The sequence below is a fragment of the Rhipicephalus sanguineus genome, chromosome 1 (assembly GCF_013339695.2).
Source record: "Rhipicephalus sanguineus isolate Rsan-2018 chromosome 1, BIME_Rsan_1.4, whole genome shotgun sequence".
Lineage (NCBI taxonomy): Eukaryota > Metazoa > Arthropoda > Arachnida > Ixodida > Ixodidae > Rhipicephalus > Rhipicephalus sanguineus.
In genome coordinates, this window is record NC_051176.1 from 96,575,139 (window position 1) to 96,588,292 (window position 13,154).

General features: G+C 46.6%; 1 protein-coding gene across 1 annotated transcript in view; it reads right to left on the reverse strand.

The window, feature by feature from the left end:
• The window catches only part of LOC119394305 (piwi-like protein 1), a gene marked incomplete in the record, with an annotated part of 194,538 nt that overhangs the window by 117,728 nt on the left and 63,656 nt on the right, over positions 1–13,154 (reverse strand). The window contains 1 exon segment of the mRNA XM_037661595.2: positions 7,891–8,095. Coding sequence (XP_037517523.1) covers positions 7,891–8,095 — 205 coding nt within the window.

Genomic DNA, 13,154 nt, shown 5'->3' on the forward strand with positions numbered 1-13,154 from the left:
GGTACGTTTTTATAAACTGTGTGTAATAAGCCCAAATGCTCCGCTGCTGTAACATTACAAATGGTTGACTCGGAAAGCCAGCGCGCAATCTCGAAACGTACAGCGGCTGTCTATTTGTTGTAACTTCGGTTCACAAACGCACTTCCCTTTCAAATGAGCACGATCATCGCGTTTCTCCCCGTTAATAGTTCGTAATACTGTGTACGACAAAAACTGCTTCAAGGTGACAAGACCGCGAAAGCATCGCGGCGAACTGCCATAATCCACTCTTGACGCCTCTGCTCCTCGGACTGCTTGCATTGGAAACGGTAGAACATGACAGGAAGTTTTCGGCTCTTCGACATTTTTAAACCTTTGTGACAGTTCACAATGCAGCAGGACTGCATGCCTGCTTTCGAGTACGACGAAGGAACGGCACCCATAGCGTGAAAAATGCGAGATAAAAGCCCCGGGGAGCACGTTCTCCGCGCGCGCGATGGGAAAACCAAGCAAGAGCGACCCGTCCCAGCTACCGGAGTTTTCCCCTCTCTCCGCTGGGGCGGCGGACGGCGCTGCGCAAACTTGAGCGTTGGAGGCCTATTGCTTGACCAGCAAGGTCTCCAGATTTAAACCCCCTTGATTTTTTTCTTTGGGGGTACATCAAAACGGAAACTTGGGCCAGTTGGTTGTACTTCATATTTACCGGCAGCGCAACCACACACACGGACAGAGAAAAGAAGCGTGTTCCGTTTCGCTTCTTTTCTCTGTCCGTGTGTGTGGTTGCGCTGCCGGTAAATATGGGGTACATCAAGAGTCAGGTACACCAGGCACCAACCACAACATCAGGTAATCTAAACAAAATAATACAAGTTTGCATCTCCATTCCCGAAATCATGGTCAAGAACGTCACGGAAAATCTGATAGATGCCAAGGTTGTATTGCAGCAGATGGCGACCTCTTTGAACGTGTTTTGTAATCGTGGCTTATTATTACGAGCACCGATCACTGAAAAAAAAAAGTCTCCTCATGCCGTTCACCTACCCACCGCCACCCGTGACTAGCTTCACGTCGTCGCCTCCTTTTACGCATCTCAAGTTCAAAAGAGACAATAAAGCTATTTTCTTGTTTTATTTATCCGTCTTGGACGCTTATCTCGGCAGCGCTCGGCCAGCAGCGTGCATTTGCACCGTCATTGAACGAAAGACGGACGCCCGAACGTCGGCCACTTTCAAAGCACCCTGTCGCTTCCCTGTGGCAGAAACAGGCGACCTCGTTCACCGGTTGCACGCTTGAGAGCAGCACTATAGCAGTGCGCTCGCGGTCCGTCACGTGGGCTCTTTTCAAATTTCGCGGGCTTTCTTTACAATGCGGAAAAAATAACACCGCGAGACGTATCGCACAGGAAACAAGTCAGTCCATGGTTTCTAAAAGTGCTCTACAGCGCAGTGTTCATATTTTGGGGTTTCAGCCAATAATTAAAAAGTTATGTAATTAAAAATAATTAACTAATTAGTTTAGGGAAAAATAAAGAATAGCCCGAGTATCTATAGGCTAGTGCAAGTAGTATACGTTTGGTTCAATTTGCCTCTGAAGTGCCTTCCATTTTCAAATTCTTGGCGCAAGTTATGTGGGACAACCTGTATATGAGGCAGGGGGCCGTATTCTGAAACGATCGCGAAAGGCAACAGTGTCACCTTGCGTGACGTATAAGTCTGACGTGTTTAATAAATTAATTGCCTGCTTCCCCATGGCATCATCCACGGTGTTAGAATAGGTTAGGTGTACCGACACTCCGCCTCCGCCGCGCAGCCTCCCCGCCGAACACGGAGACGCGCTTCGCATTTTTTCCGACAGGCTGCGCTGGGTGTATCGAGGCTTCAGGTCAGCCGCTTCAACGGGGGCCGCGTCGCTTACGAAGCTGCATTTGCGACAACTCTTCAGCTGCTGGCCGTTCGTTTTTTATAAAGGTAACCGCACATATCACTCTGATTTGAAAGTAAATGCACAAGAAAATTCAGTGGCGGTAGCAACAGATGGAAACACATAGGAAATATAGCTTCGGGGAACAGCGGTAATGAGTTTACAGGGGAACACGAATTTCAAAAATATTTTAGCTCGTGCACAAATAAGGGCACCGTCGCAGATTGGGTGAGGCCACCGTGACGAACTGGGTTAATAATAATATCAGGTGTTTTACGTCCCAAAACCACGATATGATTATGAGGGACGCCGTAGTGGAGGGCTTCGGAAATTTTGACCATCTGGTGTTCTTTAACGTGCACTGACATCGCACATTACACAGGCCTCTACCATTTCGCCTCCACCGAAACGCGACCACGGCGGCTGGGATCGAAACCGCGACCTTCGGGTCAGCAGCCGAGCATCTTAGCCACTGATCCACTGTGGCGGACACGAACTGAGTTAGTCAAAAAGAAAAAGGTATTCCCTGAAAAAGAAAGCGGGGGCGAGGGGGGAGGGTGTGGTGACGTTTCACTAAATGATGGTTGTCAGAAGAAAGCAACACATTTGACAATGGTAGATTAGAAATTCCTCTCATGGGTTGTCGTTGACCATGCCCCATATCGGATGGATTCAAGCAACCGCCCGTGCAACGTTACACGTGCGGCTGGCGCGTGGTAATGAAGGTTAACGTCCGTTTAAAGGGACACTAAAGGCAAAGAACAATTTATGTCAGGGTGAAAGCCCAATGTATGACAACTTCTAAAACGGCAATATTTTCAACAGCAGTGCCCTACTTACTGAGAAATTAAGCTAAATGTATCACATGATGAGCGCCACGAGTGGGACATTTTCGAAGTGACCCCGATGACGTAGGGAAGTCGGCCCACAATAAATCACTAGCAATCAAACTAGCAGCAGTAAAAAAAGAACATTCCGAGCATCAAAAGACGTAATAATATGCTGTTTGTTCGTTTCCGCTTGATTCATGGAAAACAAAACCTCCGTGGCGTTGCCATGGGGAACGGCGCGTGTGGTTCAAACATGGTTCAAAGGTTCCGTTTTCGCCGAACTGTGCCTCGCCCGTCTCAGTGGTAGTTTCGGGATCGCGTACTGCCGTGCGTGTTTTGCGCGCTCGTGAAAGTCGCTCTGACAGAAAGTTCGACAAAATGCCGCATGCGTGTGATATTGCCGGATGCCCGAATCCAGTGCTGCAGCAAGGAAACCGGTGTGTCTTTTCATTGGGTGCCGCGGAATGAACCCTTACGCTCGAAGTGGCTTAGTGTCATGTCATTGCGCCAGTGAGCTAAACAGTCAAAACCTCTGCGTGTGTGCTCGCTGCACTTTCATACTGAGGATTACGAGACCAACCGCAACTTGGTGACGGCTTTGAATGTGCCCATCCGAGCAAGTCTTTGCCGCAGCGCCGTTGTTGCTACTGTGGGTCCCGCTACTTCCGCTCGGCTGCTACTAGTGTCGGCGGCCGCGCAGTAAAAGCGGGCAACGTTGGGCACGGCAGCAGTGACGTATGAGAGTCGTATTTTCAGGCGGGAGATTTGAAGCGCGCTAACGCGATGCGGACCACTAAAAACGTGATTTTATTTCAAAATAAGCACTTCCTTGGCACAAAAGCAGCACTACGAGGTTTCTGGACCGCTATTTCAACAATCAACGTCGACTTAATATTTGCCTTTAGTGTCCCTTTAACGACCAATCCATCATGACTCACCATGTGCTATTCTGATTGTGCCTCTCGTTATTCGTCACAGACATGCTGTTTGTTGCAGTAGCAGAAATAGGACTTTGTGCCCTGCTCTGGGTGCACAAACGTGAAATGGACCTGCTCGTTTCCTCTTCAGCGTCCTAACATTTTGCATTCCAGTTTCTTCTTTTGGGAATGACAGGAATTGAGAGTGACACCATTTTCCGTGACGTCACACGCCAAACCAGACGATGCCCCATTCATGCACATACGTTCGCCAGTCGAAATGCCTGCCACCCAAATGTTAGCCTATTTGAAATAGCTTATCCTTGTTCATCGTGTCCTTATTTGCACAACTTATATATTCCAGATGGGCAAGAAGTGCTTTGTGCCGCGATGCAACTAGGGCTACAAATCGTGCACGGAGAAAGTTTCCCTTTTCGCTGCTCTGAAAGATAGTGTTTTCTCTTTTTACTACCAGCAACTCTCTTTAGTATCATTCTACATTCTTTCGTATCATTTAGCCGCACCATACAATACTTGAGCTAAAGCAGCTTTTTCAGGCAAGAATATGTAAAATTCATAGAGCGTGCCAATATTGTGATAATATTCTTGGCGCCCCGTAACGTATACATCTTGCAGTCTATTTATTTTGAATATATCAAAGAGCGGCTTCGTAGCCATCGGTCACAAGCTGTCGCCCACTTTATTGCATTCTATTTTATTCCTGTATTTTTCGACGTGGGAGCGGTGCGTCACGTGCTAGTGCACGCCCCGAAAGACCTAAATAGAGTTATTCTGTTCCATTACATTAAAGCATTCGTCTTCTCGCAAATGTTTCTGGAATTCACAAATAAGCGGTTAGTAGTAAAAGATTCTGTAGGGTCACTTGATCTCACATTCGAAATGCCCCTTACGCATGATATCTGCTCTTTATATGATGGTGACCGCAAATACATTACCTAATCTTTCGAGGGCAATTGAAGGGTGAATTCAACATGCGTCACGCAACTGCAGATTTACTTTTGTAGACAAAATGCAGGCACGATCGCCTAGGCCACGGTGTTACCGAGGCCGAAGGTGGTGTTTATGACCTTCACGCCGCATGCCAACTTCATGCATAAAACACTACTAAGTCTTTATATTTCACTTATGTGCATGCTATTACAATACCACACACTCCTCACAGGGCCTTGCGATATCGCTAAACACACTAAAACACCGAATGTCAGAAGCGTCAGGTTTGCGCTGGGTATAGCCAGGCGGCCACCGTCCCGCGCGCGCCTCCTTTCGGCAAGAAAGGGAAAGAGGTCCCCGATTTCTCCTCATTCCAACGCGCCGTCGTTCCACCTAAACTATTCTAACACCGTGGCATCATCATTGCTCTGGTTGTTGGTGTTACGAACATCTCACAACATAAGAATGAGTGTACTGGAAGAGTGTAGAGCGATCAGAGTGTGGTGTTTTTGAGTATGTACTGGCTTCTACGCAATGGCCAGACACGGTGGCTTCTTGAAATACAAGACGTGTTGACAGTGCTTTCAATGTTCCTTGTGTAATTGATTAAAGCATAGTATAATATTTAAATAATGCAAGCTTGCGTGAAATGTATTTTTGTTGAGGGCTTAACACAGCGTACTCAGAGATCAGCTGTGGTAGCTGTTCAGATGTTGTGACATGTTACCGGCACGTGATAACTCGCGCGAGTAACAAACAGTACATGCTACTGGCACGTTTAAACCACAAAACACGTGCTGGCAAAACAATGACTACTCAAAACACACCAAGGTAACACTCGTTCAAAGCTTCAGCATAAAATATGCTGTGCACATCCACCAAGGATTGAATACTAGAAGCTACCTTCTATGCCACTGAAATTCTAGACTTTACCACCAACCAACAGTGATAAGGTGTGCTCTTTATTCCAGGCATGAAAGGTCAAATGTCCTTGTGTGCTATAACAATTAAAAAACAATCACCTATTAAAAATTTGTAATTATCATGCTTGTAGGCTCTGTAAAGTATAAGGGACACAACAATGCAAGCAGATTTTCATTGGTGGAACTATGTACAAAATTAAAATCTGTTGAATAAGAGTACCCCATCTGAGGCAATTATCCAGTCACAAAATAAACTATATAAAATATTTCTAAAAAGGAAATTTAGAAATCAGCTTGCATTGACGTGTGCAGCATTCATTCAGCTATGCAGAGCAAGAAGAATTATGATATCTGCATTACCACTGATATCATAACCACATGCAACCAACTATCGAGATAGTGCCTCATGCTGTGCAGTAGCAGTGTACACGGCCCGCTTGTGCGCTTCCTGGGGTATGGTTCCTTGGCTACCCTGAAGGACTGGACGCCGCCACTCGATCTGGGCGATTGTTGCTGCCCCTGCCGCTGGACTGGCTGGATTCCAATGCCCTGCCTCACATCATGGGCTGTTGTGCTGACCTTTCCACACGATGGACGGGACACAGCAAGCCCAATACCCACAAGCTGAGATATTGCACTAACAGATGCATGGAGTGACGAAAATTTACATTTCGAGAAAATAAAGAAAAACAAACATGTTTTATTTATGCAAGAAAATTTAAAAATATGCCCACATTTGCCCTCGCAAACCCTTTAAATGATTCAGGGACATAGATACTGATTACAGCCCCTTTTATGGCGAGACACTGGTCTTCTGGACCAAAATATTGCCAAAAAATGGACTTTCTGAAACAATTTTTTTTCCTCGCAATCTAGACTTCCAAGAGAAGTACTTGTTTCTGTTATTGTGCTCCGAAGTCAGCTTCATGACCATTTTTGCTTGCCAACGTCCCGCGAGATGACGCAAAGGGCCCACGAGCGCGCTTTTAAATGGCATCGCCCCGCCGTGTGACAGTGTTTCGTCGCGCCACATAGCAGCACACTTCTCGGTCCACCGAGAAGTGAAGCCAGGCTAGCGATTGGGAAGGCGACACGAAAATGGTCTGATTATGCTCAAGCATCCTCCAAGTTTTCTTTGTCACTGTTCACATGCAGTGAGCACTACACCACCGCATTATCCCTGAAGTTGAAGCAAAACAGCAACAGCTTCCTGGCAAAGCCATATTCTCACTCATCTTGGCAGATTTTTGCGACTCCGCTACACACCTTGCACTTCAGGTGTTCAAGAAGCGCGTTCACTAATTGCAAAAACACCACAGTGAAACTGGTCTCGTCAAGCGGGCTGCCACAGGAATCGCTTGCAGCAAGCAAGTGGACTTTCACTACGTTACGGCAGTCGATGCAAACTAACTTTATCATCGGCTCTCCTTTTATGTTCAATAATACCTGGAGGCACCAGGACAACAGTATCACAAAGAATGCAGCCAACATCCTGAGCACTCGTTGAATGGCGCGAAGGCCCAATCCTGTAGTGCGCAGCTTGGCGGCTCCATCGCTCGATGCCTGCAGTCACTTATCTTTGATTTGCAATTCATCCTCCACGACTCTCGATCTTTCAGCAACTCTTTGGACATTCAGGATCTGCAACTTGCCTTTTCCTTGTCATGCACTTGTGTCCGCACAAGAACTTTTGCATTGACATATGTCAGATGGCAGGACAAAATGGCGTCCGCGTATCCGATGTGCTTGCACTGCAGATGATGCTCTCAGCCAATCGCGTAGCTAGTTTTCGTCACACGCCCTAAGCAACCAATAGTTACAGCCATTGTATAATTTTTTTTTTTTTTTTCGCGCCGTTTTCTACAGAGATGAGTGACTGGAGAAAAGCACTGGCATGCGAAAAGTGAAGACTGAGGGCTGACCTTTCAAATAAAACCAACATGGCGGTGAGCGAGGCTGTGGCATGAGAGCTGTGTGATGTTGAAATTGCACAGCTTTCAGTTCTACATCTATGCAAACTAAACCACCTTTGACGCAAAAAAATGATGTTACAGTTGAATTAGACTCATTTTAGATATGAAATTTTGCAGATGAGGAGAATAATAAATGTAGATTCCAAAAATTAATTTTTGAAAATTCGACTTTTTCGCAATATTTCGATGTCAAAGACCTGTGTCCCCCCTTAACCGAGCAAGTCTTATCGAGAGTTAACAGTATTAGCAGTCACCGTAGGATTTCTTTAAAGTTTCCGAAAGGTTCATTAATGTGGTGTTTGTTGTACAGATATTTCGTTGTGCTGTACAGGCAGCAACGGTAATGTCAGATTCCCGGACAAAGCGCTTACATTAACAAGACACAAGGAACACTGACCTGCTGTTGCAGCTGGTGTGGAAGGTAGAGCTTCATGCCATCAAAGACACGTGTCCGGCCAATAACTGCCAGCACTGGGTCACTGCTAAGCAGCTGACACCGCGTGCGCTTGGAGTCAATGACAGGCACATAGTCAACATGGTACTCAAACACACCCATGCCTTGCTTGGTGGCCAGGCGCACATAGTTCACCTCCAACGGGACACTATTGTTGTACGAGAGAAAAAAAAATCCCATGACTACTACATAGGGCATGTTGCTAGCAAACTTGTACACTGAAAGCAGGGTGCAGAGGCGGGCCTAACAATATAGCACGCTTGACACAGTTTGTTTTGTTTACTTTATGCAACGCATATGGTTCACAATCAGAGGTGAGATTACTAGGCTTGTGCAAATATTCGAATGAATATTACAGTATTTGAATTTGCTTCGATTCGTATTGAAATTATTGGAAATTTCGTAGTATTCGAAATGAGTGAATAGACATATATAAACCGCATGCAACCCCCTTGTAAAGGTGGTTTCACTGCAGTGGAGGGGTGCTATGCCATGAACACATCTATCCAGGGGAAATCCGCACTGCCGCGAAACCCTACTTCAAGGTTAAATGAACATATTACCCTCACATAATTTTTTAAGCTTAAAAGCTTGTTATACCGGCTTATATGCTCAATTATAGTAAAGTTTAAAACGTAACATATTTTGCAGGTTATCACTTGCATACCTTCAAGTCAAATCCTGCTACCATTCAAAGTTCCTTCCACTTCCCTTTGAACAAAGAAGAATGACATTTGCACATGCCTTGTTTCAATTTAAAAAAAAAATTTGCAGTGGCTTACAGTGATGTGATCGACTGAAGCTGTTTTGGAGCAGGTTTTTGGAGCAGCAAAAAGTGCGTTTTGGAGCAGGTAAAAGGGCTTTTGGAGCAGCCAAAAATGCATTTGGGAGCAGGGAAAACAGCTTTTGGAGCAGCTAAAAGCTCACTGCCAAGTGGAAAAATTAACCGTGTGAAGCAGAACAGTCAAATAAGGAGGAACTCTTGAAATAAAAAGTTCTGTCCAATAATCGGTGTTTGCATAACACCATTGGATCACCGAACAGCCCCGTAAGTGTAAACATTGGCATTGCGGTCGTATAATGGCTTAGGGTGGCCAAACAAACAACGCAGGTAGGGTTTCCCAACTACAGTAGGATCTCGCTGATACGAATCTGAAGGGGGAACGACAATATTCGTATTGCCCAAAATTTTGTATCATCAGAAAACTAGCAAAATCTGTTTTCAAACTACGATATACGCAAAAAAATTTATTTCCGTCAAAAGAACTCGCGTACGCTTTCCTGTGACACCCGTGAAGGGACCAATAAGGGACGGAGAGCTGGCTGCCGCGAAAGCGCGCGTCAAAGCATCGCATGAGGCCAACTGAAAACTAAGTGAAGTCCGCTCCACCATAGTGGCAAGCGAAGATCGACACAAACGCCGAAAGGCTTCATGCCAGGGGCGTAGGCAGACATCTTTTTCAGGGGGGGGGGTCACCTCATTGATTTGAAGTGGGGGCCGGGCAGGCAGATGTGGTCAAGTGTCATTTTGTCATGGACTCTGTATGCCATAGCGAAAAAAAATCGGGGGGGGGGGGGGGGCCTGGTGCAACCCCCCCCCCCCCGGCTATGCCACTGCTTCATGCCTTTTTTTTACGACTATATAGCCTTTAATATAGCCTGCGGAGCTCATCGTCGCTATCGATGAACACGTTGATAGCGACCGTGGTTTCGTGCGCAACGGTTGCGGCAAACGGTAGTTCCGTTTTCAATCCGCCTGCGCTGGCCGCGCAGGTGCCCTCAAAACTTTGCTATCTATAATCGCATCTGTAGCGGTTTTGTCCGCGGCATTTGCGGGAAGCAGCGTCGCTTGGACTGGGTGGGCGTTGGACGCGCGTGCACTTTCGGAGTTCCGTCTGTTTCATCGTCGCCATACATGATAATGTCAAGAGCGACCGCGGTTTCACCCACAGCGTTTGTGGCAAACGATAACCAGAGTTCTGACAGTGTGTGCGCTGGCCGCGCGCGTACTTCCGAAGCATTCTGATCGCCCGCCACGACGCGGAAAAGTGTTCGGAACATCCACATTTCGGCCCATTCGACACAGTGGAATTCGGCTGCTTGTAGCATGTCGCTTTATCGCTGCAAAGCCATGCTGTTCACGGTTAATAGTCTGACTGCAGACAATGCAAAATCCACTGACATCGCTGCCTTGGCGACACCAAGATGACATAGTGTCACCATTTTCGTCTATCTTGTTCGGGATGTCGACATTAAACTTGGTGGAACGACTTGAGGCTCTAAGACGGCAAGATACGAACAATGCGAAAAGCAATTTCCCTCAAGAAACGTGTAGCGATACGCTTTTTGCTAATCCCGTCGAGGACGGAACAGTCTTTGTTGATAGCCGTTCCACGGCGAACCCGGGCGAACCCAGTTTTCCAGTTCTGCTCACCGACTGGAGTCGCGTTCCGTGAAAATCCTCAAACAATACGAAGCTGCCAATTAACTGCTCCAGTTCACGGCTGGTGCGAAGCTTGTCCGCCATCTTGCCAGCTTCTCTGCGATAACCGCGGTTACGAAATTAAGTGCTGTTATTTCTGCTGTGTAGCTACCCCTAACCATGGTTAAGGTTGCCCAGTTCGAGTAGCAGAACTTAAAAAGGGGGCCAAAAATAAGACAGGCATGGACGTCGCTGTACTAACAATTAAAATTTTACTTCTATGTTGCTGCGGCGGTGCGGTCACACCAGCTGTCAGCGAGCCGCTCCTTCCAAGGTGCATTTTTGGGGGGTCATGCCAATTTACAGCAGTCTGCAGAGGGTTATGTCGGCCCCCACAAGCCTGAGCAAGCCAAACCAGTGCTTAACGAGCCTACCCATCAATCTGCGTCCGGTCAGGTCCCCCAGAAAGCGCCGGGCAGCGTGCCGTGAAAAATGATGCACGAGCCCATTCCTCTCGCGGCACGAAAATTTTGCCGCGCGGCAGCTTTGGCGCAGTTTTGGCGCCGAACAGCGGAGATGTAGCAGGATGTAGCAGGTTCCACGTATTGGCGCAGTTTGGCGCAATTGGCGCAGCTATCACATCACTGGGCTTAGCTCAACTATGGCAGGATATACGTAGCGTTGGCAAAGGTTCAGCTGATTATTCTTAGCTTTCCAGATTGTCTAGGATTATTAGCCTTCTTCTGTTCATTCTTCGTACGCTGAACCGCTAATTGCCAGGCAACTACTTCGGGATCCGATGAGATTAGCTCCTCGGCTCTTCTGCGCTGTTAAAAGCAGCATTTGCGCTCTCCTTCTCCATGGCGTTACCCACCTGCAAATGCCAGTCAGAGGCGTTATCAAGCGGCTTCAGCACAGTGTCAGACGGCGACTGCACAGCGAAGGCGAATAGCTGCGCACAAGCCGGCGCTAGTGTGTCTGCCACGACTACGACGCCGCTCCTCCCGAACGCGCAGACCAGCAGCGGCGGTTCGCGCACGTCGGTGGCGGAGAGCGCGTGAGATGCCGGCTCCGGTGAGCCTGCTGTGTGACATCACTGATCCTCGCGCATGCGCAGCACGGCTCATGAGGATCCACGCGAAATCAACTCCGGCTAGGCAAGTGTAGCTAACGCTACAAAATATTGTGCAGGTTAGTAGGGTCATGACAGATGTGCTGAATTTTTCTTTATAATATGCGATATATACTATTCGAATTCAATTCTTGACCAAATCGCTATTCGCTTCAAACCTAAAATTTACTATTCACACAAGCCTAGAGATTACCATTTTAATTTTATTCTATGCAACACAAGTGACAAATTTTTAGAGAGCAGCTCTTAGGTGCCTGTTCCTGCGTTGAGCAGCGTTGCCATCGGTGGTGCAACCGATAGACATGAAAAAATAAAACAAGTTTTCTCACAGTGGATTTTTTTTGCTAGTTGTGGTGCTGAGGAAGGCAATATCTCAAGAACCGCTCTTCAAACTTGCGTGCCTTTTTTTTTTAATTCTGTTCCTGAATGAATGTGCCTTCTCCAAGCTCTTCCTCAGGCCCACACGTGAACTACTCAGTTAGACTTCAATTGCTCTGGAAGTAATCAACACAGCTCCATGAAAGTTCGCAGTTTCTATAGTTGCATGCCCTGAAACATGCCCTGAAAGTTTCATGCAGACATCTTAAAAAATAGAAAAGTTTGGTCTCGAGGGTAGCCTTTCCCCTTAACGGAAAAAAAAGGAGTCAGGTACAGTAATACCTCGTTAACTCAAACTCGCATATCTTGAAAAATCGGCTAAGTTTCCACGGTACCGAACGATTTCCCATAGGTGCCATGTATTTATTGCCCTTTATCTCGAAGTATTTCCCTGCCCACTTTCAGTTATCTCGAAATCTTGACAGAGTCGAGCAAAAACTTTGCCACTGAACAGTTTCACGAGACACTGGCGGCAAAATGTCATACGTTTCACAAGGTTCACACAAAGCTGACACTGTTCCCGAATGTGAAGTCGTAACCTAGCGACATAACTTTCTCAAGCAACCCTGTATCACGTCATATGACGCTATAGACGTGCACAGAGGCAGGCCCTGCAAAATAGCAAGGTTCATACGCGTTTTGTTTACAGTAGATGCGATTTCAGTATTTTATTTACACAAGGCACCTCGCGCGGATGTTTTCGTCAGCCGTGCGATGTGGTGAGGATAACGCTGCCAAAGCAAAGGAAGCCACTGATGCTGCAAAGAAAGGTAGCCCTAATCAAAGAAGCTACTCACAGCTACTCACGGTGTGACGACATCAGCCGAAACAAGAAACGTGCTTCGCTTGATGCGAAATAAAGTAAATAAAGTTGAGTGCAGCGGCGCGGACAATCGCCACATGTGATGTTTGTTAAGCAACTCGAGAAAGCTTTGCAAGGTGCAAGTGTTACTGAGAGGCAGACCAGCCTTAGTCTGTCTTTCTGCACTAAATAAAAAGGCAGTGCCGAAAAACACAGCTGGTTGATAGCTCTGGTATGTCATTATTTTCCTTTAAAACCTTTACAAGGAGCGAGTTAGGCACTCCTGTTAAGAAACTGGTCATTAGTGATAATGTTTTAGATAGAACTGGACTTCTCAATGGAATTTGCGCAACTTTGGTTATCTCAAATATCTGCTTATCTCGAAATTTTTTTTTTTTACTACTTCGAGTTAACGAGGTATTACTGTAATAGGAAAATTAGCTGCGTGATATATTTTGTACAATGCGAAATTT